This window comes from Podarcis erhardii, assembly GCF_964252035.2.
Source record: "Podarcis erhardii genome assembly, chromosome: 12".
Taxonomy (NCBI): Eukaryota; Metazoa; Chordata; class Lepidosauria; order Squamata; family Lacertidae; genus Podarcis; species Podarcis erhardii.
Genome location: NC_138513.1, coordinates 29,667,093 through 29,690,235, shown reverse-complemented (window position 1 = coordinate 29,690,235; position 23,143 = coordinate 29,667,093). Strand labels below are relative to the sequence as shown.

General features: G+C 42.3%; 1 protein-coding gene and 1 long non-coding RNA gene across 8 annotated transcripts in view; one reads left to right on the top strand and one right to left on the bottom strand.

Annotated features, from left to right (window-relative positions):
* The window catches only part of LOC309325837, a 122,026-nt gene that overhangs the window by 85,159 nt on the left and 13,724 nt on the right, over positions 1-23,143 (top strand). The window lies entirely within an intron of this gene.
* The window catches only part of STK31 (serine/threonine kinase 31), a 38,086-nt gene that overhangs the window by 13,555 nt on the left and 1,388 nt on the right, over positions 1-23,143 (bottom strand). For 4 of the 7 annotated variants that reach the window (XM_081881932.1, XM_081881931.1, XM_081881930.1 and 1 more), the window contains exons 2-15: positions 21,478-21,516; positions 21,360-21,403; positions 21,058-21,156; positions 20,452-20,526; positions 19,701-19,859; positions 17,086-17,441; positions 13,644-13,839; positions 12,653-12,765; positions 10,400-10,559; positions 8,134-8,256; positions 5,921-6,100; positions 4,205-4,321; positions 1,791-1,910; positions 1,320-1,451 (exon numbers count right to left, since the gene is read on the bottom strand). In XM_081881932.1, coding sequence (XP_081738058.1) covers positions 1,320-1,451; positions 1,791-1,910; positions 4,205-4,321; positions 5,921-6,100; positions 8,134-8,256; positions 10,400-10,559; positions 12,653-12,765; positions 13,644-13,839; positions 17,086-17,441; positions 19,701-19,859; positions 20,452-20,526; positions 21,058-21,156; positions 21,360-21,403; positions 21,478-21,505 — 1,902 coding nt within the window. In that variant the 5' untranslated portion in view covers positions 21,506-21,516. Of the gene's footprint in view, positions 1-1,319; positions 1,452-1,790; positions 1,911-4,204; positions 4,322-5,920; positions 6,101-8,133; positions 8,257-10,399; positions 10,560-12,652; positions 12,766-13,643; positions 13,840-17,085; positions 17,442-17,833; positions 18,469-19,700; positions 19,860-20,451; positions 20,527-21,057; positions 21,157-21,359; positions 21,404-21,477; positions 21,517-22,200; positions 22,555-22,642; positions 22,754-23,143 lie in introns of those variants that run through there. The other 3 variants (XM_081881934.1, XM_081881929.1, XM_081881935.1) reach the window with 3 other exon arrangements.

Here is a 23,143-nt window from a genome sequence, read left to right as displayed (position 1 = left end):
GGATTAATAAATGTTTTCATATGCCTGGGCTAATTCACAAAACTATCAGCCATTTCTTCAGTTGGCCAGGAAAGAAACAGCTCACTGAGTTTAGCTTGGGAGCCAAGCTACTGAAAGCTGGGGAGGGAGAATCTGACTTCTCAGAATGAGTTGGCCACCCTGATACAAAGCATCCCAGAAGGTTGTCTTGGGTTTGGATTACTGCTGTTGTTTAATTGAAAGGCTACTTTGTCCCTAACAAAGTAAGCTGCAACTTCTGTGCCGGTACCCAACACACACACACACAGCATGCAACACAACACCACACACACAAGGACAGGACAGAAGAAGATGAATAGTGTCAACCTCTTGTTATAGTATACTCAATATAGTATATGGGGACCAGAAAGAGGCCTTAGATGCCTATACTGCTGCAACTGAGATGAGACCAAGACTACTTTTCAATGTGAACTCATTAGAGAATGGAAAACTGTTTTTTTGTTTTTGTGTTTTTGTTGTTCCGAGCTTGCATTTCTTAAATGTGATGAACTGCTTCCCTTCCGCTGGACTCTCTAGATTTACCACTAGATTTTAAAAGGACTAGACAAATTTATAAACTCTGTGAAAGAGGTGGGTCCCTCCCACAAACAAAACACCTTAACTGTCAAAGGCCAGGTTAAAGACTTGCATCTTCAGCCTACAGCAAAATCTGTACAAGAATCTGGAGACAGTTCTGTGGGTGGAGAGCTCCGCAACGCAGGTACTGCCATAGAGAAACCCCTCACACAGGAAGCCATTCCTGAGAACTCCCAAGAGGGTGCCTTCTGCAGATCATAACACCCAAGAAGCTCGGAAGGGATGCAGGCAGCCTTCCAAACATTGAAAGGCATAGTGCCTCTGGTCATGGAAGCAGTATGTGCTCCATCATCACTAGCAGCCATTGATATCCTGAGGAGAGCACATGCTAGGATAGTGTGAAATCAGTATAGTGCGCAAGCGCACACACACAGAAAGAAAATCTGATATCCCGTTGTTTTATAGGCCCATTATTGCACAAGCTCACTGCTGACATCCCACCCACTCAGCAATGAGAGAAACACTGTCTGATCTACATAGGTTTAATCTACTTTTCCTTCGGATTTTATTTGCCTTAAGTTTTATGTGAATAAATTACATCTTTGTTAAAAAAATGAGATTTCTCAAATGCCAGATAGTATCAGCTTTTCCCACATACTCAATCCATTTTTTTTTCCAACGGACGGTAGGGGCAGAATGCTCTCCCTCGTCCGCTAGTTTTATCTTTCAGAAAAGCCTTTTAAAAACAGCACTTATTTCCATACTTCTTCCAAGTTGTTTTTTTCAACCAGCTTCCACCTCAGCTGAGCCTTCAGCTTTTTCACTCTCTTCTTAATCTGTAGCAAAACGTCAATGTTGGGACTTGTCTCCAGCCACTCCACTATCTGCTTTTTGAACTAATGTGTAAAACAAAAAAACACAAAGAAAACATGGAAGTGAAAGAACAGCGTTTTCATTGCTCAAATTAGTTTCAAGGAAGATTGCTATTTGCACACATTAGACTCATCTTTATGTCTTAAATAGCAACAGAGTCTTTGGCAGCGATAAAACAATATCTAGTTTAGAGGAATCTATTAATGGGTCATTTTATAATTACAAGCCTTTTTTTTTTTTTAAGTGGCTGAAGGGCAATTCATTGACTAAACAGTATCACCAAAAAGCTTTCCTAAAGTTTCAAGACATGGTCTGCTTTAATTCTGAGAATACAAAAAAATTACCAAGTATGACAAACTGACCTCAATGCTGTCCAGATACTTGTGATATATAACGCTTAAGAGATTGCTTTCTTGGTTGATCTTCTGCATAACTTCACTGTACACGTTCAAGATTATTTTTTTATCTGCTTCATCTAGCTCCTAAATGGAAACAGACACAAACATACAGATAACATACCTGCAGCTAGATGAAGGTTGAGGATTTCAACACCTATAGGCATGAAGGCTATTCTTAATGGGAAGGCTTATCAGTTTTTATTTGTAAAATAAGTAGAGGCTACCAAGCAGTTTAAATTAATGTAGTTTGACATTTCCATGGGACATAACCTCCACCCCAATGTTCAGCAGCTCTGGTGTGGTGAGTTTGTCAAATGATTCAATCAGGAATAATTCTGGACTCCTGTTTTGCAACAGACTGCAGTAAAAGGACCACAAGTTGAACTGCAAATTGAACCATTAGCTGAACTGTAAATCAGAGGTTTGCTGCTTTTTATCTTGGCTTCTTCTACCTGGAATAGTCAACAATGTATTAAAAACCAAGTGTAGAGTACATGTCAAAAACATTCAGAGTTTGTGTATTTTACTACTGTCTTTGGGTATGCTATGTTCTGCTGCCCCTCAAAAGTCACTTTTAAGTCCAACCACCTTTTGATTTTAATTATGTATGGAGCCATGAAAAATATTTTCAGAGAAGGAAGGAATAAGGCTGAGCAAAGCTAAGCAGCTTTTCAAATGCACGTTCCATATAAAGCAACACTATTCAAAAAGAAGGCAACTGAGCTCTGATGTGTATTAGGATGTGAATCCAATTAACTTCTGCAATTGCTGATCCAGCAAGCAACAACAGCATAGAAGCTTACTTCCATTAAGTGGTCTTCCCTAGCTGGATCAAGGCACTTGGCTCCTGGAGATAATGGGGCAATATGCAGCTTACTCTGGGGTAGGGATGTCTGAGAATGTCACGGCACTCACTATAATTATTTTCTTAGTCTGCAAACATGTAAATTATTGTTACTTCTGCATTGGTTCTTACACTTCCCCTCTCCAACTGAAATGCGTTGAAATTGGTTATAAAACAGTTTAGTTTTGGCCATAGCGGATTGCAAGACAAACATACATTTCAGTGGAAGCTGAACTGCAGCCGAACAGAAATGGCAATGATTGCATGGAGAGGCGGAGTTCCCCCAACCCCAGGCAACACCCCCCCCGGTGGAATAATGACTCAAGACACTATGTTATAGGATTAAAATTGGCCACAACATTACAGTGGTGCCTCGCAAGACAAAATTAATCCGTTCCGCGAGTCTCTTCGTCTTGCGGTTTTTTCATCTTGCGAAGCACGGCTATTAGCGGCTTAGCGGCTTAGTGGCTATTAACGGCTTTAAGAAAAAGGAAACAAACTCGCAAGAACTCGCAAGACGTTTCGTCTTGCGAAGCAAGCCCATAGGGAAATTCGTCTTGTGGAATGACTCAAAAAACGGAAAACTCTTTCGTCTTGCGCGTTTTTCGTCTTGCGAGGCATTCGTCTTGCGAGGTACCACTGTATTAAGACTTCAGATGTAGGGAGACCTTGGCTTAGGCATTGGGCGTTTATCCTTCCCAGTCCCCGGCCGGGGAGCTGGGGAACATCAGGATTATCCAGAATGAGTGGGGATTGGGCTGGCTCTGGAGAACGTCTGTTCAAGCAGAGAGCCCACCCTGCATTTTGCCGCTGTCGCAGGGGACAGCAATGACAACCTATTGGTGTATGGCCAATGCCTCCCCTCAAATAACCTCTTTAACAGGGAACCCTGGGATCACCACTGCGGGGGGGGGGAGGCGTGGGTCACTGCTTCATGCCCCCAATGGCAATGACTGTGATTACCCCAGGCAGGGTGGAAATCACTGCCTCATTACATCCCCACAATGGGGGTTAGTCACAGCCTCACCTGCCGGGCTCAGAAGATGAGCACGGCAAGGTGCATTCATACCCTGAAGCAAGTTACTCAAACCCTCATGATGGCCTCGGGGCAGACGGAGAAAAAGACCTTGCTACTTCTTCAGCCACAAGGAAGACAAGAAACAAGGGAGAAAATGGGTCTGGAGAAGTTAGTGACTATCAAATTCAATTCCACCCCCATCCATTTAGGCCCCAAGCAGAAGGGGAGAAGAAAGCTGCTGGCTTCAATTCAGGGACAAACTAGTTAACTAAACACAGGAAAGATGGCAACTCGCAACTCCCACCCCCTCTCAAAGTGAGATTTTAGCTTACAGGCCACCATGTTAAATTAACTGGTAGATTTGTGACTATGGTCTTTCAGTATTTGACTAGGACTGAGGAATTTTGTTGCAGGAAATCCTGCTTCTAACATTCCACTGGAAATTTCAGACATGGCTTTTACCCAAAAGACATGAAGCCATTACAAAAGTACTGTAACAGAAGAAAGCTAACTTACAGTTAGAAAAATGTTCAATTCCTGAGAAATGTTCAACTCGGCATTCTTGAGAACTTCATCCATGTTGTCACCTACATCCTCAGATTTCAAAAGTATGCCTGACGTCATGTCAAAGAACTTGGAAGGTAAATAGTTAAGAGAGAAAAGGAGTTATCTATACAAATATTAACAGTGTTGGCAAAGTAAATAATGGCCCCCAAAATGTGGAACGCCCTCTCTATAGAGGTGTGTCAGATGCTGTCCCTTTAAAGCTTTAGGCAGTCATACGTTTCCTGCTACTTTACCAAAAACTTCGAGTCAACAGCTCTTTTATTTTTTTAATGTGTGAATTTTAATAATGTGTGTGTAGTCCAGTTGCACAGGAACACATACTTTCTACTGCTGCTTAGTGCTAAAGAACATGAGATTGTAGAAGGTGCATGAACGATATTATATTTGGTGATTTTGTTGTAAATTGTCCTGATGCTGCAGAACAGAAGGAAAGCACACTCAGGTCTCTGTCACCAGCCAGGGAACAAAAGATGACTGGGATAGCTGCCTCCCAGGAAGAAAGGAATGGAAAAGGGGAGGCGAGTCTGACCCCATCCATCGCCCAGAGAAGCAGCAGTTGCAGGAGGCTTGCCGCTCTCCCCTTCCTGCCAAAGAGAATATTCTGCTCCAATGCTTGTTTTCCTCTACCCTCCACATTTATATTTCCTTTTGCCTCATGTCTAAATTGTGAGCATGCAGGCAGGAACAGTATTGGATTTTTTAAAAGCTCTATAAAGAACTTATATGGGCTTAGAAGTGATCATTAATCATTATCATCACTGAATGCAGCAAGCTGCCCCAGAATTTTTTTTTTTTTTTTTTTTTTTTTTTTTGAAGGATGATTATATAAAAGTGGATCACCCAGTCAAAGGTTACGGAGCAAAGACTGTAATAGGAGCTTCCCTAGTCATCAAATTCAGAGTGGTGAAAGAATGTTCTATCAGCTGCTCCAATGCGTATGCTACATCACATGAATGCTATGTTCCCACTTCACCTTTCAAGTTCCTAGAAAGCTTCCCAAGTATAACCCAACAGTGTATCCACTTAATGATAAACACGGTTTCGTTTCATATTTTAACACAAAAATCTGCCCAAAGTAAGAGCCAAAACAATAGCAGAAAGGGAAATGGCCAAGTACCCATTCATCAGAGTAACCCTTCCCATGTTCCATTACCAAAAAAAACCCCAGAATCATTGGCCAGCAAATCTCAATTTAGATAGTTAATGTCAAAGGGACAAGTTACACATTATGTTGGAGCTCCACATTTGAACCTCCCAATGTGACCCCACCCACCCACCCACCCACCAAAAAAGCAATGACAAAAGGTCCTTATCTGGGTTAAAGTCACAGTGTAGGGAAAGCCCAATATTCTTCCCCACCCTACTATATAGGCTTGATCCAGATCCCTGTCCAAGAGATATCATTAACCATAGAAGGGAAAACTTGCAGGGCCACAAATTGTCCCTTTCTGCAGCTAAATGTAGTCACTCAGCCACGGCTTTTACAAAATAAAGTAATACATAGAGACCTTCCAGCAACATAACATGCAGTTTGGACCAAAATCATGATCTGAACTTTACAGGGACTGTATAGGGTTGATAAGGAAGGAGCCAAAAAGCGTTTCTCTCTTTTTTCACCCATGTGAAATCAAGGCCTGTCTTAAGTCAAAGTAACATTGTCTTTACCTGGATTATCCTGCTGAAACAGGTCACCAAATTTTGCAGAGAAGCATCTGTGGCATTTCTGACACTACTGAATTCCTCCAACTTAATGTTTTTCCACTCAGCGAACTTCTCAAAAGCTCCTTCAGAACTCTCTACTTCATAAACCTGACCATATACGACTTCCAAGGAATCCTGCAATTTCTGTGGAATATATAGGTAAAGAACAACAGGATTGGGGAGCAGAAAGTAGGAGAAGACTATATTGAATAAAGAAAGCTATATACAGTGGTGCCTCGCAAGACGAAAATAATTCGTTCCGCGAGTCTCTTCGTCTAGCGGTTTTTTCGTCTTGCGAAGCACGGCCATTAGCAGCTTAGCGGATGAGCACTATTAGCGGCTTAGCGGCTATTAGCGGCTTAGAAAAAGGAAAAAAAAGGGGAAAAACTCGCAAGACTCGCAAGACGTTTTCGTCTTGCGAAGCAAGCCCATAGGGAAATTCATCTTGCGAAGCGCCTCGAAAAACGGAAAACCCTTTCGTCTAGCGAGTTTTTCGTCTTGCGAGGCATTCGTCTTGCGGGGCACCACTGTACTATAAAATGAAACAAAGACACCTTGGGCCTTGGGGACTTTATTATATGAGCATTTCTCTAATGGTTCTTGGGGAGGAGGGAACCAGCTTAGTCTGTGCTCTCCCCTCAACTGTCCCTGGACTTCCAAGTGTACCAAGCAACCTGAAGAAAAACGGGGTTCACGTGTAATGCAACACAGTCCTTAAATCAAGAGGCTGGAACAAGTCCCCAAGGTGTGAAAACATGTCAAAGTATCTAAGCAAAATGGTCACAAGAGAGGAAGGATGGAGATGGAACATTTCTAACAGCTCAAATCTCTGATCCCCAATCTGATGCCCAAAGACACCATGCTGCCTTTGAACACACAACCCTGTCAACAGCGAAAGACCCCTGCTAAAAAAATTTAAAAAACAAATAACTGAGTAATTTTGGAACTGTGGTAAATACATATTTTACAAAGCAGAAGGGAGAAAAATTTGGGCACATTCTAGGAAGGAAAAAAATTGTGAAAATTCCTGTCCTGAAGTCTGTTTTTGTACATCCTGCAACATAAAAATGATTTCAAATGCCCAGTTCCAAGTGTTGACGCAACAGGGTTTCTTGGGGGGGGGGGGAAGATTGTTGCTGAGAGTGCTGCAAACTGTCCGCTATGTCTTGGGGTTCAAACTGTCATGAACACCAGACCTGATAAATCACTGATTTATCACAGAATAAAATTCTATCACTGAATTTTATAAAGGCTTGTCAGACACACAGTAAAATGTATGTTTGCTGCAGCTCTCAGCAAAGTGTTTGCAGGCTGCCACCTGGTGGGCATAGATTAACATAACATTTGCTGTACTGTACCACACTAGAGAAAAATTCCCTCATTGGCTATGCCAGATGCAGTCACCTTTGTGTAACTCAAATGGATGCAGAAATGTTTTAAGAGACTACGATATGCTGAGTAAAAGACACTACCTATTTTATAACTGGGACGCGGGTGGCGCTGTAGGTTAAGCGACAGAGCCTAGAGCTTGCCGATCAGAAGGTTGGCAGTTCAAATCCCTGCAACGGGGTGAGCTCCCGCTGCTCAGTCCCTGTTCCTGCCAACCTAGCAGTTCGAAAGCACAAAAGCTGGAAGGTAAACAGCATTTCCATGCGCTGCTCTGGTTTGCCAGAAGCGGCTTAGTCATGACCCGGAAGCTGTACACCGGCTCCCTCGGCCAATAAAGCGAGATGAGCGCCGCAACCCCCGAGTCATCCACGACTGGACTTAATGGTCAGGGGTCCCTTTACCTATTTTATAGATAGGCACAAAGCATGCAATTGGTTCATGTCTCATCCTACACATCTATTTCAAAGAGCGCCTAGACTGGTTAACAGCATGTAACATTTCACATGAAGTTCTACTCTATGTATATTTTTCTAGCGTTTGTGGACTAAGCGTTGGGGAACAGGAATAAGTAACACCCTTTGCTTCCACCATTCTCCAGTAGGACACCAGACACAGCAGAATGTGATATCAATATACCTTCAGAAGCAAGGAAATGTTAGATAGGATGTCCTATCATGTTACCATGTACAGGACATTACCAGCATAACACTGTTTTTGACACAAGGTGGCCAACTTTAAAAAAACAAAATGGTGCACAGATAGGATATGCATGCAGCAATGTTCCCAACCTGCAATGTTTCCAAGCGTTCTGAAAGGGGTAAATCATCCACTTCCATAATATATTCTTGCACTGTAGAATACAAGCTCTGCTGCACTTCGTTTCTACGTTGAATCAAGCTCTGCACTTCGTCCTGTGTTGAAGGGGAAAGCAAGGTCAGAAATGAACCCCCCCCAAAACTCTCTTAATTCACCCACAAGGCAACAGACTACTGAGTATGTGGTGAGCCAAATCATGCAAAAATTAACTTTCACACAATCTTGCATTTGAATGGTAAAGTACACACTAAACATCTAAGAGCAGTGATCTCTTTCTGGAAGCACAATTGCTGCATTTTGTTCAGGTGCACGATCTTTCCCAGACTGAACTCAGGGGAAACTACATCTGGGCAATCAACAACCAAAGCTATCTGTCCCCAATGTGAATTTGCTAGAAACAAATTACATCCCTATCCTTCCTTGTCCAATGAAAGCAGTTATTATAATGTTTTGAAAACTGATTCTGGTGTATGTATGCCAAAGCCATGAGGGAACAAACTATCCCAGTAGTAGCCACCTAGAGAAGAAAGCACAATTAACTGCATGCCATCTAGCCTCAGAAGGCTGCCATTTGCATCCTGGGAGAGGATTTTTTAAAAAAGGAAGAACTATGGGAGCTAGGTTAGGGAGTAGTAAACGATCCAATCCCATGTGCCTGTAATCTGCTATCATTGTGGCTTCTTACATGCACATGGTATCTCCTTCACAGGTAAGGCCAATTGTTCTTTTCAATGGTTAAGAGGTAGTCTTTACTTTAGAAACTGTGTTTTCTGTGTAGCTCAGTTTTCTAGAGAGGGATCCATCTGAGAATGCTCTAATTTACCTCCACCTAACTAAACCAAGCCCAGAATGCAAAGGGAGCGCTGAGGCATCTTTCTGGTTGCTGTCTGCAATTACAGAGCTACTGAAGGCAGCTAGAAAAATCACTAGGCTCAGATGCAGTCAGGCTTCAGTGTATACTTAAGCAAGCTGACAGTTTCTCAAGGACTTAAGTAGAGCTTTTCCTTTGCTAACTACAGATGAAGAGCAAAGACAGCAGCTTCAGATTACTGTCCTGGTTGATGCTCTCGAACATTTTGCAGCCTACTGACCCTACTTGTATGGCAAGAGCCTGTGGGCTACAGAACTACTACCACCCAGATTGCTACAGATACACACTCATAAGAAACAAACTCTGTGACAGCTGGGAGAAAAGAAATTATTTTTACAATCTAATGTTCTTGTCCTTTGCTTCAGGTGGTGAGGTGAATATATTATATTCATGGGAAAGTCTACCTCCAACTCATCCAGTTAAGTGAGAAAACAATTCACACAAACTACTGCTTGTGAGACTGGCCTCTGGCTGGTCCAAAGGTTTGTTTACAGAGGGTGTATAAGGAAGACTACTGAATCACCACAAACATTTACTGGTGCATGTGTGTCTGCCAAATGTAAAGAAGGGCTTCAGCTGCAAGAGGAAAAACTCTCCAGCAAGTCCCAATCTGCAAATGCATTCACAGACACACTAAGAGGGTACTGGCATCAATCCAATATCACTGGAATTACAAGTGCTGCGGTTTTTTACCTGCCCACAATACAGGCTAGCACAGGTCACATTGCAGCAGGAAGTGATGCGAGTGCAAGGTATGCTAGTTGACAAACAGCTAGCATTCTTTTTGGATGTCTGATTGCTTTATCTAAGTTCTTAGAGTCTCCAAGCTTTAAGTGGCCTTTTTTGCTTGGCTGCATGCTGCCTAATTTGAGAGTTGCTATGTTACTTAAACTTTCATCAAAACACTTCTAACTCAGCCATCTGGCCCTTTCCAAGCCACGTTCTATGACCCTCTCAGACAAAAACCACATTATAGGCTTGGAATTTGGGAGAGAAAGTGTGAGGTGTGCTGCAAGCAAGGAATGACCCACAGGGGGTGGGGGAGAGAGCCCTGAGCTGTTAGTTGACTTTTAGTAGTTTTCTCCTGCATTTCCAGCACTCAGAAGCCCTGCTTGGCTACCCTGTGCCCAATGGGTTGTGTGGGATGGGAAAATTATTATATTATTCTTATAATAATAGACCATGCATCCCCTTCTCTCAGCAAACTCAGATCTAGCATAATTATATCCCCCCATCACTGAACATGTCACATGTCAAGTTAATTCCAGAAATGAATTTTTAAAATAAACTATAAACAAAAAAGCCTGAAATGGGAGATCATTATAGTTTATTCCTCAGCAAAAAAGGGCACAAGCTATTCTACATACCATACATTTGCATGCACATATTTCCTCTTGAAAAGCGTTATAGTCGATCCAAATTTTCTCCAGTTTTTCCAAGGACAGGGGAGCAGCAAAGCATCCTTCAGTAACCACTTTAATAGCTTCTGAAAGGTCTTCTCCAAAACGAGCATTCAGGCTGACTTGTCTGGGTGAAAGAGATTTGAAAATGAATAGAGCATTTAAGCTGCCCTATTAACAGTTGTACTCTCATTTTTATATGTAATAGAATACTTTACATATATACATATACATACATGCCTACATACACACACACACACACACACACACCTCTCTGTGTGTGTAACTATCAGGAAAAGCACAGAAAACCATGGAAAATGAAGCTTCATTAAAATGGTAATAACTTATGCCTTCTGTCTGGTTAGACTGACTGTCTGATTTTATACCCTTGTAAAGAAGAAAACACAAAATTTTGATATATGGCAGCCTGTTACCTATAAGAATGCTGCCGTCTGGTATGCGACCAAACAACTATCTGCTTGGAACTATTATTTTATGGGCAAATCACTGACATAGGGGATAAGTGCAGGTATAACTTTTACCAATAGGAAAGTGTCCCCTTCTTTTCTGTCTTTAGCCCATGGTACTCCGTAGCTTCATTACATCCTGGATCCCCATTTACATCGGGATAAACTTTCTGCCCCACATCAAGATGAAGGCAGCGCAGAGGGAGCCAGCTTTGAATTACTTCAGTCAATCAGATGGTGTTTTGAGGGAGCAGTAGTGTCTGATCCAAGGAGACCAGAGGAAACTTCTCCCTCTCATTGGCTCATTTCCTATTAAAAGTAGGGCCTCTCTCTAGGGACCAGATCACTGCATTCCCAGCCTGACCACTCACTCACTGTGTTTCTTTACCGCATTATCCCATGCTGCACATTGCTATCGATTTAGCATTAGCCACTGGTTGATGAGGCTAGGAAGCAATTTTGCCTGAGATCACAATGGACTTCAGCGGACCTGTGGGGGTTTTTTTGCCTTCCTATCATAATTATCTGACTACTTTCTCTTTCTTTTTCCTTCTGGGAGCTTTATTTCTTTTCTTTTTCAAAAAATCAATTTTTACTGAAAGTTTTCCACATAAAATACAATAAAAGCTAAGCTAATCTAAAGAGAGAAAATTAAAAAAAACAAGAATGAGAAGGAAAAGAGCAGCAAAGGGGGAAATACAAACCCCTCTATCACAATTGTATGATAGCGCTTATTCCACACACACAAACGTAAACCCTCCCAGCTGTCAACTGGGAGCTTCCCCCTCTTCCCCCAGCCTCCCACCCTGGGAGATCCTCTCAACCCTGCCTCTCATGCAAGGCCCTTCTTCTCCTGTCTATCATCTTCCTCTGTCTATCTTCACTTATCCAAAACAAGGAACTTCAAGGAGCTTTATTTCTATGATGCAAGTGAAGCTTTTTTCTACATCTGGTGCTGGGACATCAGGCAAGATCCCTGGGCGAAGAGGTGAGAGGGGTGGGCGCTCTGCTCCCTCACTTAAAGAGAGGTCAGTGCACACCAGCCTGTCCACTTCATGGCTTGGTGTCATTGCTATGCCCTTGGCTGTTTGGGCAGCAGTCACTGGAACAGCTCAAGCTTTTAGGAAGTAGCTTCCTAGCTCCTAACATCTACCTACCAGGAAGGCTGAGCCATACATTTCTGACAGCACATGGGGTGCAAGAAATAGGATCCTTGCCTGTAACTCGCCCACCCCTGCCTTACTGCTTATATGCTGCATCCTGTAAAGCTGTGGCCTGGCTTTTCTCCTGCATCATTCCTTCCCCTCTGCTCAGCTTCACTGCTACCTGTGGATGCCAGTGAAGATAAACATTTCAGAAGTACAAAGAGTCTTGGACAACCATCAGCTGTCCAAGGAGGATATTGGAAGATTGATGCTCTTCCTCACTTCCTCCTTGAGCTGTATGCACTTTTCAGGGAAGAAAGCCTCCAGCCAGTGACTCAACTTCAAAAGGCAGGAAATGTGGCACTGAAACTCAGCTAAAATCTGAACTCTCTGACCATTACTGGCAACCAAACACTGTTCTACTGCATTAAAATGACAAATTAAAATACAAAACATTTTTTAAACGACAAAATGATTGAGGCTCTTCTCCAAACAATGCTAGATCAAGGTTTGTTTTTTGAGAAGAACTTTTTAAAAATTGTGATTCACAACAGAAACCCATCGCTGGGGGAAATGTTTTAGTTGAGGAGGGGAAATGTACACTATACCTAGCCTCTTTCAATTTCTCGAATTTGTCAGCCAAGTTTCCCACTGTGGTTCCTATATATGTTGATAGAGCGTTTTCCAACACCTCAAAAGTTTCCTTGTATCTTTTCTTCTCCTACAGCGTTGGAAGAAAAGATAAGAAGAAAAGGATTAGAGCATTAGTATTACACCATTTCTGCCAAGCACCAAAGCATATTTTCAAATAATAAAAAAATCATCAAAATATCCACATGCAAACATGGAGCTAAGAGAATACAAGGGTAGATTTGGCTTTCAGTGACTATTAAACGCAGAATTATGCTAATTTACGCTGCATTTGTATAAATAGGCTTCCTCCAAGGCGCTCAGTATTACATTGCAATGCGTTGCCAGATGACCAGGCTTTAATTGAAGAACTTTTGCACTGTGCAGTGTGTTTTTATGTTTGTGGCACACACACAGCTTTTGGTTTCAGTCACTTGTCTGGCATAACAGGAAGCAAATTGGAAAGTAGGTGAGTGGCACAACTGCCATCATACCCTGAACCAACCAAAGACCCGGAGAGTTTTGGTCCTGCAGAGGAATTTCCAATTAACCTAGAAAGTCACTTGAATTCTGCTGCCTTAGGCTATAATATTATACAAACTTTTCAAGGAGGAAGTTCACTGAATTCAGCAGGGCTTACTTGCAACTAGGCATGTAAGGGATTGCAATCAGGCACACACAGAAACACCCCAGCTCTTGCTGAACTCGGCAGGAGCCAAGCTGTTCCACATGGTGTTGCTGCTCGGTTTCTCTGCCCTGGGGGCAGGGAAGAGAAGCAGCAACACGCCAGAACATCTCCATCTTACTGGTGAGAACAGGGCATTCTGGTGGTGACAGAAGTGGTATGGTGGGCAGAGCTCTGCCTCTTGGGCTTCCGTTACCTAAGGTGGGTGCTTCACCCTGCCTCACGGGCAAGCCAACTCTATTGTTAAGTATCTCTGGGATGCAGAATCAATCTGTTAGCTGTACCTCCAGATCACAAGTAAGCTTCTTAACAGTTGACTCCAGTTCTTCACACTGATGGAGAAGATCCTCATTTTTCATTCTTAGAGCCTCTTTCTCCGCTTTCAACTTTTCATTCTCCTCTATCATTTTCTGGTCTTGCTTTATTTTTTCCAAGCTAATGTTTGAGACCCTTCTAAAGTCGCAAGTCACCATTTTCTCCCTATTGAAAAATAAATACGAAGTTGATACATGACTTCAAGAAAGAACTCAAGAGATTCCAAGTCCTCAAGACTCCACAAGCAGACCAGTGTTAACCATTAAGTGGGAAATGTAGCTTAGAGGAGCCTTCCCCAAACTAGTGCCCTCCAAATGATTTCAACTCATCACCTCCAGCCAACATAGCCATGCTGACTGGTGATTATGGGCGTTGTAGGTTCAAAATATATGGAGAGCACGAGAGTGGCGAAAGCTGGCTTAGATGCTTAATTGGTAAAGACCACCTTTATTGCACATGTTCCCCCTAATGCTATCCTTAAAGGGCACTCTCGATATACCAGGGAAATGGAGGCCTTCTGCAGCCACAGATAACTACCAAATTTCCCAAGGGCAAAACAGGCACTGCTGAAGAGGTGGCAGAAAAGGTGCAAATTAGTTGTCATTTCATAATGTCTCTAGCCTAGGCATGGAGGTCCTCTGTTGGCCAGATGAGGGCACTGCCATGAATTACCGTATTTTTCGCCCTATAGGGCGCACCGGCCCATAGGGCACACTTATTTGGGGGGGGGGAATAAAGAAAAAAAGTTATCCCCCCCCCCGAGCCCCAAAGAGCAAAGAAGCCATGACAGCGAGCGGGATGGATCCCGCTATCTGTCTTGGCTTCGTTTTTAGCCTCGGGGCTGGGAGTCCAGGAGCAATGGCGAGGTTCTTTATTCTAGCCAGAGAAAAGGGGTTGGGGAGAGCAAACAAAAAAACCCCCAAAAAAACAAGAAAAATGTTTGGAGGGAAAGAGCAAAGGAAATGACAAATATACAGGTGGTGAGAAAAATAAAGACTAGCATAAAAGAGGGCCAAGAACAACACAGCTAAGAGTGGTGAAGCAGAGAGCTGAACAACTACTGTATTTCTGCAGGGGGCATCAAAATGACTTGGGAGTATACTTCCGGGTTGGCGCCATCGCCGAATGGCGGGCTCCCTCCGTGCTCCGGAGGGAGCCGGCTCGGCAGGGGCTGGGTTCTACCGCGCCGGCGACGCGGGGACCCGCAAAAACCATGGGCACGGAGCCCCATGGACATGGTGACTCGGCTGGCACCTTTGAGCCCCCCCCCCCCCGGCCCGCGAAAGAGGCTTTTTAAAGGCTTCGGAGCGGGCGCCTGGGGGGGGGGTGCTTTGAGTCCGCCGCTTCCCCTGCCGAGCGAAGCCGCATGCCATTCGGTGGAGAGCGCTGGCTTCTTCCATTGAAAATTTGGATCCAAAAGAACAACCCGTGAGTAATTGGAATATGGATTAAAAAGAGGGATAAATTTTTAAAATCCGGAGCGAGCGGGGGGGGTATAAAAAGGAAGTCATCCCCCCCCCAATTGTAGAAGAGCCAAAACAAAGGACTTAACAACTAAGATCGAGAGTGACCTTATCTTGATGAATTAGTGACTTCGCGAGGGAAAAATATAAGATTGAGCTGGAGGAGAAAAGTGGAATTTGAACTAAAAAGCAAACCCCCCCCCCGGAACCCCGGGAGCGACTGGTGAAAATGCCTGGGGAAGAGAAACGGAGGTTTTGACAGCTGTCAAAGAGCTGTCAAAACGGAAGAACAAAACAGAGACTTTGTTATGAGGACTTTGCCGGTTACATTGGTTATAAATTGGATATAAAATGTTTCAAATAAGGATCAACAAGCTACTTGGATTGGTGGATGTGATCTGGAAGGGAACTCAGTTACTGAAATCCATCTAGAGGAGCTGAGGGATATTGCAAGTGTTTTTTTTTTTATTATTAAGGATTTTCTTGTTTTACCGAAGTGTAGTGCCTCGTATTTTTTTTTTTTTCCTTCTTCTTCCATGTAACATTTTTACAAATCCGTTTCATTTGTTGAGGCATTAGGGGGAGAAGAAAACAGAAAGAAAAAAGAAAGGGGGGGTGGGGAGAGGGAGGATGGATGGGGGTGGGGTCGGGTGGCGGTGTTTCTATTATGCTTAATGTATGTAGTTTGGTGTCAGCGTTGCTTGACTGGAAATTTGAACAGTTGAACAGAACTTTTTATCTCCTGGGAAACTGCAGAAATGGAACATTATTTTGTCTACAGAGGTCTACACACTACAGAAAACAATGGATGTAAATGAAAGGGACATGACGCAATGTTTTGCTCCTGAATAACAAGCCTCTGCAGAGAAACTAGAAACTTTTGGAAATAGAACATTTCGGCAGAAGAGCAGGGAAAAAGCAAAAAATAAAAAGGAGGAGTGTGATTAATAAGAATAATGAAATAACAAGATCTGGACAGAACTGGAAGTGGGAACATTTGGGACATTCAGATTTGACAAGCTTACAGAAATAAAATTGGAGTTTTTGCTCCTGGATATAAAAATCTGGATAGAAGAAATGGGCCCCTTTTTGAGATAGACTCCTTCTATGATTGGACATTCGAATTTAAAAATGACTGGTAAAGGACTAGAGAGGTTTGGGTTTAGTGAGATGTGGGAACCCCAGGAAGATATCAGATGTCGAGGGATATTGGGAACGCAACCAGGAAAGGGGGGAGGGAAATCTGGAATCCAAAGGGTGCAAAACTATTTTTTATCTTGTTTATTTTTATCTGCATTATTCTAGAAGGGGGGGAACTCGTGGAAGGGAATTAGGTCGATCTTAGGGGATGGGAATTTTCGAAAAATTGGGTTATTGACGATAAGTGTAATTTGGGGATAAGAATTTGTTGAATTGATTTGTTAAACTGGAAGACAAGAGGGGGAGGGGAGGGGAAGTCCTGGTTATTGGAAAAAGATTATAAATTGGATTTAATTTGTTTTAAATTGGGAAACTTTAATAAAAATTATTTTTAAAAAAAAATGACTTGGGAGTGACTCAGGAGCTGGCTAGTTAGCACAAAATTTGGTCACATGTCCCTACCAGTCCGAGACATTGGGAGCAGCTGACCTATGGTTATCTGGATTCCTCCTGCACACTGACCAGGGAACCAGAACATAACAAAAATTCAGAACCAATCTGCAGCCTCAGAGGTTTAAGCACTGGATCACTTGAATTAAAAAGTGCCTCTGGACATGTGTGGAATGCCTCTCACCACTACATAACAGGCACCAGCCCAGCACAATCAGGGGTTTTAAAGCAAGAGCTTCCAGTTAAAAGGCCATGGTTTCAAGGCCAGGAGCCCCCAGCATCCTTCAAAAGCATGTTGTATTGGACTTCATCTCAAACCACTTCTTACATCAGAAAATGTTTTCCCACTGTGACTTACTTAATAAAAGGCACATGGTTTGCACCGTTTTTCTCATTCCTTCCATTCAGCGGTGGATTGTCACCAAAGCCCATGCCTACTCTGTTGCTTAATGGAGAGCTGGCTCTGCTGGACCACACTGGAGCTGGAGAATTTGCATTCCTGGATTGGCAGAGAGAGGAATCCATTTTTGTATCACAGGAATTACTATTTACAGGAGACTTGCATCTTTCAGCAAATCCTTTTTTGGCCATTTCTTCCCCAACATCCAGTAGCCCACACTCTGCTTCAGCCACAATGGTACCATCCTGATATGTGGCTTTAATTCTTGTCTTTATTTCTTTTTCAAAAATCAAGCTATGCAGAAATCTCCTGGCCTGCAAAAAAGAAAAGGGGGGGGGGAGTTCAGAAAAGTTTATGAAATAGTTTGTTGTGTAATTTGCAATTGTGCAAATTTATCTAACAGGCGCAGATAGATCTAATTTTTGATTTTTGGAAATCAAGTTTACGGCTTCAGAGAAACCTGGGAAATGTATGGGCTGTGCTCAGTTAAAACCTCAGACGCTATAAAGGGGCTGATAAATCCTTTCAAGATCCAGGACTGGCTTTACCAATCTGAATTTCTTTCGGTCCCTAACTCAGGGTTAGCAGAAACAAAGTCAGGTATGCAAAGGTGTGGCAAGCATTTTTGTAACTTGAATAAAGAATAAACAAAGCCACTCTTATAATCAGCTCAAGCATTAATTTGACACTTGTGTTGTCCACTTACCAAAATTGGCTGACCACACTTAATGAAAAATGCAGTAATAACCCAAATGCAATAATAATCCAGATAGCAAGAAAATGGTGTATGTGACATAAATGAGCTTCAGTGAGCCTTGGTGTCACACACTCCCCCATCCTGCATGGCTGTGAGGAGGAACTCAAAGACTTCTGCTATAACTTTCCCTTAATTGCAATTTGTTGTATGGTTTGGCACAACAAACTTTGGTAACACTAAATAAAGTTCAATTCCAACAAGCCAACTATGGCATTTGCCCATTCGTTTGAAAATGTCTGTCCAGGGGGAGAGAAAGAGTTAATAGGTAGACCAATAGAAAAGCCTGAGGCAGAGCCTACCTGTTTATAAAAGGGCTTAGCCAGAGGTTGGTTAGTTAGTTAGTTGGGAAAAGGCAGTTGGGAAAGCAGTTGGCAGACAGTTGGAATTAGAGAGACAGTTAGTGCAGCTGGTTCTTGTGTGAGGGAAGGTAGACGAGTTAGAGACAGAATAAAATACGACTAAGAGGGTAAAGAGTAACATTTTGAATGCAGTTAAAGTTTATTTGTGTCTGCAATAAACTACACTCTTCTTTGTTAACTTAAGAACCTGACTGAGACTAAGTGATTTACTGGGGAGGATCTGGTTGGTGACAGTGGATTAGTGGTGTATGGGTCAATAGTCCATGAGACGACCGGGGGCTCTGTATGAATGCCACACCAACTTCAACCCAAGGGGTACGAAGTTGGCTTGTTGGAATTCATCATGATAAGTATTAACGAAAGCTCTCAGTTCGGACGATACAGAAAACTGTGGTTATGTAAAAACAGAAGCAATGCTCCAAAATCCTCCTCTTGGTCATATAGGATGATTAAAATGGAGCACACACACCCAAGGTGCACTGCAGCTTGGACACACCACCATAAAGCATGGCTTAACAGGACATGTGAATGGGGCCACTTAGTTTGAAATGACAAACTTCATAATAAAAAAGGCAACGTAATATAATATTACATCTATAAACCTAAATTCTACAGTGAAAAGGCAAGTGTCAGCTTATTGCAAGATTTCTAGAGGAACACAAAACCCAGGCAAACTGCAGTCTTTGGCAACTATGAAGAAATCAAGCAGGTGTTTTTCTTCCTGGTTTCAAATACAGTCATACCTCGGGTTACAGACGCTTCAAGTTGCATTTTTTCGAGTAGCGAACTGCCGAAACCTGGAAGTACCAGAACGGGTTACTTCCAGGTTTCGGCAGTTGCGCATGCACAGAAGCGCTAAATCGCACTTTGTGCATGCGCAGGCGCGCCGAATCGCAACCCGCGCATGCACAGACACACCACTGCAGGTTGCGGACACTGCGGGTTGTGAACGTGCATCCTACACGGATCACATTCACAACCCGAGCGTCCATTGTATGAGCTGTATTTGATTCCCTCTACTCCAATGGAAATTGCTTGACCACCAAGGTTAACTTGAGACTTCCATTGGGAACAGAAATAGCTGTTGTTTGCAATTCTGCTTGAAATTCAGAACAGAAATCAATCCAATCCAGGGACTATGATTGGTATTTGTTTGTAATCTTCTTTGGGGTTTTGTTGTTGTTTTTTAAGATTGCAACCGATTCATAATTACTTCTTTTCTAAACACTGTTTTGACATTTCCTCTACACTGAAATGGACTGTGTGAAATAATTATGTTAAACCTATGTAAATAGTTACATAAATTAAGTAGGAGACAGCAAGATGGACAACATAGCATTTGGTGGAAACTGAACCACAGCACTGATTGTAACACGACAGGTTAAAACAGAAATCAACTGCCTTTTTACATTCCTGATTGCTGAACTGTTCATACACATGTGAAAAGTCTGTCTCACCTGGTCAAAATGATTTAAATCTTGATTAGCTGAAATCTGTAATCCCCACAGTCTGTACTTTTTTGCCACACTAGGAAACTGCAAGTTTTCTGGAATCTCAACTATTTCTGATCGATTGAGAACCTCAGAGTTTCCATAGTCAATATATAATACCTGGCACTGTAATAAAACAAAAACCAGTAAAACAAATAAATAAGAACCAATTGCCTATTGGAGTTATAGCTTACGGTGTTCACAGTACATTATGTCTACCCGGAAGTAAGCTGCACTGAGTTCAAGGGGCCTCACTCCCCAGTTGTCTTTGCATTCCTACATGCATACAACTTTAACTAAAGAAATAGTTAGGAATCTGCAACCACTATTAAAGAAGGTTAAGCACTTACAGAAAATAATTTAGTTATAGGAAGTATTTCTGCACACATCTAGCTACTAAAAATAGAATTAAAAAGCCCAAAGAAATGACAGTAATCTTATGTTATTTGAGAAGTTTCTGCCCTGTTACTTAAAATCCAAGTTAGCAGTTCCTTAAAGTTTAGTACAGAAACTAGGCAGAAAGATGTTGGATTAGCTAGGCCTGATCAAGCAGGGCTCATCATTAGACTTGAAACCATGAACATGAAATAGCACTATCAAGTAAGATTTGGACTCAATGATTTCAGGAAGACAGTATCCAAGCTATTATCAACTAAGATTTGAATTTAAAAGATTGCAGACTGTATTTCAGAAATCAATCTGAGTAGGAATTCCTTGCCTTTTCAATATTGATAACCTTCAGTACTTTGCATCTGTACCAACATTTATCTTCAGAAAAGCATCCTCCATAGATCTGCAAATTTTAAAAAAACACCACAGGTCACTTCATAAGCCTGCATGTATTTGTAAGCCATTTTCTTCAGATGTTTTTAATTCAGTGGTTTATTCTGTAGTGTTCAGGTGGCAGGCAACCTTCTCATGAATACAGATATAGAGCTGCCTTTTGAAGATGCTTAAATGTTTGAACACATACACTTATGCAGAAGTATGCAGTATAACACTAGTTCTTAAGAAGTCACTTAAATATACTGTCAACCAAGCTTACACACAGTAAAAAATTTAGCTCTGCATTCCAAAAGTGTTACCACTGTAATAAAGATAACAATCAAGATGAAAACCTTCAAATTCAACCAAAAATGCCAAGTTTACCAAATGGGCAACTGAATAGCTGATACAATTCATCTTTACCACTGTAACCCCATTTCCTGAGTCAAAAAGCACAACTCAACTTTTCAGATTTGCATACACAGGACTGTAAATTCAAATGATGCCTACTAAATGTTCTTATACTTATAGGAACCAAGAAACAACATGTACAACTTACCCTGGTAAGATCAGGATTGCCAAAGACTGGGCTGGCTAGAGGACAGATTTCAGCTAGAGAACGGCTAGTCTTCAATATGTCGCTATGTCTATTAATATCCTGAACGGCACAAATTAAACTTGAAGTCAACATTTATATGAAAGGCCTTTTACACTACTAATATAAGAAGGGGTACAGTTTTAAGGCATGCTCATAAAAATATGGGCAAAGATTTGCTTTTGCCAAATTTAATAATTAGTTAGTTGCCCTGATCCCACTTTATTCAGTTAGTCATTCATCACTTCCCACAATCTTAACCTTACCTGTGCCCAAAATGTTATAGCATCTTCAACATGACAGCTAACAACTGTGGGCAGAAAGAATTACAAGTCAGCTCATGAATTCAGCGTTAAAGAAGTAAAACAATATTAGTATGTGTACCTTTATTATATCCTGAATCCTCTTCCATATCAGCAGAACCTAAAACAAGACATGATCCATGAGAAAAATGTTTATGTAACGACAGTCAAAAGCGGAGTGCCATGTTGATTAAACATGAGATACACAGCTTAGTACCCCTATAGACTCTGAAGTGTAAATTTTACGTCACTGTTTCGTCTCCTCCTTCCCCAGGATGTTCATCAGATACCATACGATTGCCTCCAGGAAGATCTAGGTGTCACAGACAGTCCAACTGCCTACCTGGGGATGAAGAGATTCTGGTGCTACCTGGCCTGACCTGAGGGGGGGCGGGTTTCCCCATGGCCACGGCAGAACCTATAGAAAGCAGCTAGAATAAGGTTACCAGACATCCCCGTTTCCCGGGGAAAGTCCCCGTATTTACAAACCAGCCCCCATACAAAATCCATTGACGTTGAAAAGTGTCCCCAGATTCATTGGGAAAAAAATCTGGTAACCTTAAGCTAGAAGTAACTTATAAAGACTATAGTATGGAGTTTTTACATCCTTCTCTTCCTCCCACTACTTTCAGCCATCCCCATTACCCAACTTCAGCACATTTCCAGAGCCTTAAAAATGCACATCTTACATCAGAACACAAATCTACGTGGGACTGATCCAGAAAGGTTCTTATGTTCTACCAACTTTCTCCACACCGTACATAACGTTACAAGCCTCACATCATGTCTCACCTTACACACCTACCTTCTAAACTAAAAAGTGCCAGCTGCTTTAGCCTTTCCTCATAGGCAAGGTGTTCCAATCCCACCATAAATTTGGTTGCCATTTTCCAGCCTTACAATATCCTTTCGGTATATGGCAACTGTACACAATATTCCAGTCAAGGACATATATAGGGTATTTCAATACAGCCAGTTCTATTTTCAGCGAATAATCCCTACCATGGAATTTCCCAATAATCCCTAGCATGGAATTTGTATTCTTTGCAGCTGCCAGCAGACTGCATTGACACTTTCAATGGATTATCTACCATGAACCAAATATCTCTTTCCTGATTGAGCTCAACAACTTTGCACCCCCACCCCAATAAAGCAGCTCAACAACTTTCGTGGTCTGGATTTTCACTTTCTGAAATATGGCAACCCTAGATAGGGTTTATTTGCCTATTTGCACCTTCAGCACGCACATTTCCAGAGGCAGCTTCCCTCAAAGATGTATCCCAGCCTTCCCCTCCTCCTTCTTCTTCCCAGAAACCCCTTGCCCTTCCCCAGAGCAGTTACCAGGGCAACCTTCCAAATCCCCAGTCTCTGGTCATACCTAGGGCCCTTGTCTTGTTAACGACCCTTAATGGCTCCCTATTCTTCCCTTAATGGCCTTAACTTGGCCACTCTATTCCGAACTTAAAAATGGAAAACATAATGCTGGTGGTCAACAAAAGAGGTTCAAAGACTCTCTCAAGGCAAATCTTAAAAAATGTAGTATAAACACGGACAACTGGGAAACACAGGCCTGCAAGCACTCCAATTGGAGAACAGCCTTTACCAAAGGTAAAGACACTCGAACTCAGGATGCAAGGGAGAAACGTGCTAAGAGGACGGCACGCTTGGCAAACCCACACCGTGATCAACTCCTGCCCGCAAACCAATGTCCCCACTGCGGAAGGACGTGTGGGCCCAGAATTGGTCTC